The sequence below is a fragment of the Neodiprion virginianus genome, chromosome 1 (genome assembly GCF_021901495.1).
Source record: "Neodiprion virginianus isolate iyNeoVirg1 chromosome 1, iyNeoVirg1.1, whole genome shotgun sequence".
NCBI classification, from domain to species: domain Eukaryota; kingdom Metazoa; phylum Arthropoda; class Insecta; order Hymenoptera; family Diprionidae; genus Neodiprion; species Neodiprion virginianus.
Genome location: NC_060877.1, coordinates 32,274,145 through 32,280,369, shown reverse-complemented (window position 1 = coordinate 32,280,369; position 6,225 = coordinate 32,274,145). Strand labels below are relative to the sequence as shown.

The following is a 6,225-nucleotide window of genomic DNA, read 5'->3' as shown; positions in this document are numbered from 1 at the left end:
GCTGAATGCGATAGTATATAAAAACACGGGTTTTCAGCCATTCGATTATTTAATTATTTTAAGCATCTGTGGAGATTGCGAAAATAGACGATAATCATACTGATAGTTATATGCCTCAATCCCATATGTAATATAAATTATGTTTAATAAATAAAAATTTATATTTTACAATACTTTTACATCATAATGGTTTGAAAATGTTCTCATTCAACTTCTCCATATCTATAGAACCAAAAATATTTCAACACACTCCACTTTCCCAACCTGATAGTACCTCAGGATATTCAACAATTGAGGGTGCACAGATTTCACAAGTTGAGTCTGCATCAAAAATATTTCAATAAACAAATTCTCGAATGTATCTTACAGCGTATCTCGAACATCATGAGATTGTTCGAATTTGATATCCTCTGAAGTTCAAAAGTTAAGTAATCTTTGCTACGTTCAACAAATCTTTAATTTAAGCGAAAAGATCTCTTCTAAAGTTTGTACGCCATTCGTGAAAATGTCAAGGTGAAATATAAAAATTTAATACACACAAAGGCCTACGTGACTCAAGTAAGCAGCTTTAATGAATGTCGCAATTTTTCAATAAAAATAAGCAGAATAACTAAGTACAAAGCAAAAAATATCTCCTAATAATTAACTTTGCTAAACATGATAAATAAAGTTGGAATAGAATAATATTATAACATGGAAATAAAATAGTATTAATACAATCAAGTGAAGTAATTTAGTGTAATAGATTCGTCAGGTTTTACTGATTTCACAATATTGGGGATCAATCCGTGGCTAAGAGGCCATCTGCAAAATTTTGAAATCCCTCCGGAGTATCAATGTCCTTGGATATTACAATGTCTTTAATTTCACCAACTTTTGAGTCATCGTCAGTAGGCTCTAAATTCTTGCAGTTTTCACATGTTTCCTTCGATGTCTTCTCGAGGTCTTCGCTCGACATGTTTAAGAATTTTTCACCAATACTCTCAACCGTGAAGTCCGGTCTATGATTGGCAGGAATCGATCTCGTATTTTCAGGTGTTTTCTCACCTCTTTCTCGGTGAGATGAAATACGCGCTTCTTCTTCTTTTTTCCCAGTGGTTAAAACGCTTTCTTCGTATCGATTGATTATCGAAGAAGCATCCGCGTTGTCAGAAAGCTGAGTCTCCTCAAATTTCGATGCTTGAATTGCCGAGTGATCGGTCAAATGTTTCGCAATGATGTCAAACGGCGGCGGTACGCTTTCCTCTCCGGGATACTCGCTCCTTTGATCCGTCCGTTGAGATCTTGGGATTATGTGATTCCTGCAATACACCAAGGACAGCATTAAGATGAATCGAACAGTATAATGGTGTAAATTCAAATCTGAAAGGACACGGCTCTCCATTGCGTTAAGCTTGTATAACGATAATTTAAGAAGATACGGAATTAATAAAGTAAGAAGAGGCCCCGGAGGGAATATTTACGCATGTATTAATTGGCAGCTACGCATAAATTTAATAGGCTTCTTCTGAATAGCATTTTATTTAAGTTCAGTTTAAGATGCCCCCAAAACTACGGACCTTTACGAAGTTGGTCACTATCATTCCAATGAATTGCTTAGCATAATCGGAGATACCATGTTACAAAGAAATGTACATAAAAAAATATAATTTAGTGCCGACGTAATCAAAATGAAGTTATTTACGTTGAACGTTTCATCTTGATGACCTCGCGCGCGAGTTGGTTCTCATGTGAAACCTCACGAACGGCCGTGTAACTCCGAACCTTAATATGTGTCCACAGCTGCCAATCAAAGTGTAAGATTGATTCAGCAATCCATCAACTTACAGACATCGTTGACCTTACCGAATGACAGAGAGTCAACCCGCCTTGAAAAAAATATTATGCGTTGTTTTCAATCAGTACCTGTTTATTTTGGTACGTCTCTTGGGATACAGATTCAAATGCAATATCATCTGCTGGCGCTCCTCGTCATCCTGAGGGCCTTGCGAACCAGGAACTGCGACCAAGGAAATTGGCTGTGGGGGTGGTATGAAGTGAGAATACGTCAATCCCTTGTTATGCGGAAGAGGTCGCCTGGTGTCGTACTCTTCGTGTGAAGCCTGATTCTGATGGTTGTAATTTGGTCCAGACCTTGGCCTCGCCGACTTACGGCTAGGATCAGTAGCATCCGGGATGGGATAAATGTCGAGCATTACGCTGAACGGCTGTGCCTTTCGTTTTTTGCCAAAGGCTACAGTTGACCGCGAGCCGTAATTATCGTACTGGGACTCAGAAGAAGAGGACGATTGGGCATTAATGTTCATCGGCAGTCTCGGGTAGTATTGGTCGTAGTAGCTCGAGCCGTGTCTGTGGAAACCCGACGGTGGAAATCTGCGACATTGAACACACGCGTTAGCAAGAGAAATAAGGGCCTGCGGAGAAGTGTACCTACCTGACGTTGGGTGTGGCCAAGAGATTCACGTCAGATGGGTTTTTCGGTTTGTACTGATAAAATGGATCCGAACTAAAGCCGTGGGCAAACGGAAACGGATTTTCCTCCTCAGATTTATCGCTGTTTGCCATCATTTCGCCAACCTCAGGATAGAATTCCAACTTTTTCGGATTGACGTAGACCCCTGAAAATTTGATTCCTCGACTCGGTTTCTCGTTGTCTTTGGTCAGGTACTTTATGATGTCCTGGATGTTGTTCGAGTTGTGAGGATATCGATACTGCGAGAGCTGTGGGTATTTGGACCGTTTGAACGAGGCTGGAATCGGAGTTTTGTACTCGAAGTGAAACGGCACCGGTCGCGATTCTTCGAAGCTGGCATCTTCGTCAGAAGCCGGATGTTTGTACCTGGAAGAACGAGATCCGCATTGTATAGAAGCGACGTGATACGCTCTGCTTACAATTCGTTATTTTAGGAATAAAGGGACGAATACAATAAATTCCCTTTATTGTGTCTGAAAATATTTACACACATATCACCTTCGTCTCAGTAGATAAAGCATCGCGTGATTGTCGAACAATTGTTTCTCTCGGACTTTCTCCTCACTTTCATCTTGATCCATCGATAATAGTTTCTGCCTTAGATTGAAATTATTCAAGTTTTGACTTCGAAATTCTGGATCTGGTTTTGTGAATGCTATGGAACGTGTTTCAGAGGCGATCTGATCTTCAAGTTCTTCGGAATCACCCGTAATATCTTCGCGCTCGTAATTAAGATCTGACCGATCTTCCATCTTCGATAATTCCGTCTTGCTGCCATTGTAAACAGGTGTACTAACGGTGGTAGTGGTTTTCCTGTATGGAGTTACGGGCTTTTTCAGAGCATTTTGCAGTATGTAAATATGTTTCGTCTCCTTAGCTCCCTGGTTGGGCACCGTTGCTCCTGATGTGAAGTCGTACAAGAGGAATGAGACCTGAAAGATAATGCAGAAACGCAGGGCCAAAAGGTTCGGTTATTGTCCTCCTTTCGAGTTACCTTCAAAACGCAATTGTGATTAATAACTACGAACATTGGTGTAAAGCATGCGTAGAGAATAGAAATTCTAGTCGAGGACGATCGTTATACTATTATTACAGTAGCGTGGTGATTGATCTATGTTAAGAAGAGGACCCACTTGACGGTGAATGATGAACGGTAAATAAGTGTCTTACTATTTTGAAATATGCTTAAAATCACAATTGAGGCGAAGAAGCAATTATCAGAGCGCTATGAGATACAGCTTGTTATTACAGTCTTATTTGTTCATTAATTGCGTTGCTAATAGCTGCTGCCTTCTTTCACTCGCTAGGGACAATCCATGTCAAAAGGTTTTCAATGCTCCATATATGCGAGGTACATAGAAATCTGTGGCCTGACCCGTGATGCTTGAGCTCTCATGCGTGCCGTATGCATAGCGTAGCGTGATTGTTTGTGTGTTTCAAGTACAAGGAGAAAATGTAATTTTAATTAACACTTTTGTTCGTGTATCCAATGCCACTGTTTTTTCTGCATTAATCGACAGAGAAAACGTTTAAAATTTATGGCAATGCCAACCATTTGTTATACTCATACAATATTATGATGAAAAGTGAAATGAATCTTTACGTTGGCACATTCTAAATAACTATTCATATTTTTTTAACTAATTTTCGGCTTTACATCTGAGAATATTTGACGAAAAATGCATAATGTAAGAAACACATAATGCCGTACGCATTAATCTTGCTAATGAGACGGGTCAGAAGTTACCCAATTACAGACGATTTGGTATTAATTTCATAACGCTTCTCCTGCACTTGGAAATGATTAAATTTTGTATGCAGCGTGAATACTTATTATTAATACAATTCAAATAAATTTTATATATGAACACGTAATCTGACCATGTAAAAGTAAAATTCAACTGCTGAAGAAAGTCGAGAGAATTAGCACATCTGAAATAAGTGAAACTTGACTAGACGAAAAAATGAATTTACCGTAATAAGTTTATTACTTGAATCAATTCTTTCATCGACAAAAGCAGTCAAAAGCTTAAGTACATTTTCTTCAAGAGATTGTGTCGATTAATACTATCCTCAGAATTTTACACACCACACCTTAAACATTCTATCCGGATTACAATCGATGACATTTAACGATTTTATTACACAATTTGCAACCTTAAATTCCTATCTCAAGACACGACAACGAATGTGAGCTGAGATTGATGGCGAATCATGCCTAGTAAAATCTTCGATTTTCTAGTAAAATAATTAATTGTTATTTCTGTAGATACCAATGATGCTCCGATTTCATTAATGTGTCAGTTACGTTAAGACAACAGTAATCGAGAAAGACTAAGTACTCATCAAAGACTGACCAAACTCGTTTAAGTTTCATTCATGCGCAACTGACTCAACTCATTTAATCTAAGCACTGAGCGGGATGGACACTAGCTAGAAGGCAAAAATTGTTTAATTAATACTGCATCGTAGTCTCTGCAACCAATTATATTGGTTATCACGATAGTCAATTCAATTACCGCATTTATCGTTTGTTAGCCATTGCTCCTAAGATATGTGCTATTAATGTCTGTCATCAATTTTATGGTACTTGTTTTCACTATTCCCCTACGCTCCAGGGAAATGCAGGTGTGTCTTAACTGTTTACTGGTATAGACGATAGTAGCTAATCATTAAGTGCTTATTGCTAGATCGATTGGGTAACTTCAATCAATTCTATCAATAGCACTGTTGTATTATAATTTCAATTTATACCGAGAGTCTTGGGCGTTACAGTGAATATTAAGAAACAGATTGAATGAATGCATACCAGAATGATGGCTAGGACCACCATTATACCGATGACGTACTTTCGGACACCAATACCGTAGCGATTTCTATGGTAATGATCACTTCGATCAGAATAGAGCCCTAGCTCAGACGTACTTGTTGCAGATCGTCGACCAGTTTCAAACATTATTTTCTATGTGGAAACTAGAGCAGCATTCAAGAATATCCCGTCACAACGTTGTAGATGACAAGATGATTCATTAGTACGTTATTAATTTTGAATAACTTTGGAAAAAATCTGCGCTTAGCACGCAATTAGAAATATTTGCACTGACACATATGTATCGTACAATTTTTTTTTTGTTCACCACAAACTTCTGTTCCTTCAAACGTACTCAACATCAACTACAAATTCACTCTAGGTAGTCCTCTTTCATTGTCCCTAGAAAGACTAAAAAGTTCTCTCTCACGCTGAATGTTTTCTCCAGCGATTGTATCTCAGGTGAAGGAATTTTCTTATTCGACGCACAGCGGGGCAGCTCCTGGTTGGCAGAATATAAGGCAGACTATTGTTATAGCTGCATGATTTTAATTGAAGAAGGGGAAATGCAAGCCTTTATGGACTACTTATTTCGAACAAGCAAAAGTTCTGCCTCCGACAATTGGATACAAAGTATGTGTATTTATTAGGGGGGTTGAAAAGCTGGAGAGGGCTTTAATTTATTCGAAATTTGAAAATGAACATCCCCTGAGAAATTTTTAATTATATAAAACTTCATGAAATTAATAGTTTGAAGACTTACTGTGGCGTATTTGAAATCATAAGGTCAAACTTTGTTAGTTTCAAGTTGCCAAAATTCCACATTCTGTTCTAAGATCTGACTTGTATTTTGAGACAATCTGGAATAGTAGTCATTTGTATTACCTTTCCAATCACTTCGTCGTATACTGGAGTGTAGAGCTCTGTTAAGATTGTACGAATT

General features: G+C 38.2%; 1 protein-coding gene across 1 annotated transcript; it reads right to left on the bottom strand.

Moving 5' to 3' along the window:
- Window positions 1-7: 7 nt before the first annotated feature.
- Window positions 8-5,817, bottom strand: LOC124307626 (uncharacterized). Its single transcript, XM_046769524.1, has 5 exons — window positions 5,283-5,817; window positions 2,972-3,405; window positions 2,435-2,839; window positions 1,906-2,373; window positions 8-1,301 (listed from the first exon to the last, which is right to left on the bottom strand). The coding sequence occupies exons 1-5, from the start codon at window positions 5,427-5,429 to the stop codon at window positions 782-784; spliced, it is 1,974 nt and encodes a 657-aa protein (XP_046625480.1). The 5' UTR covers window positions 5,430-5,817; the 3' UTR covers window positions 8-781.
- Window positions 5,818-6,225: the final 408 nt, after the last annotated feature.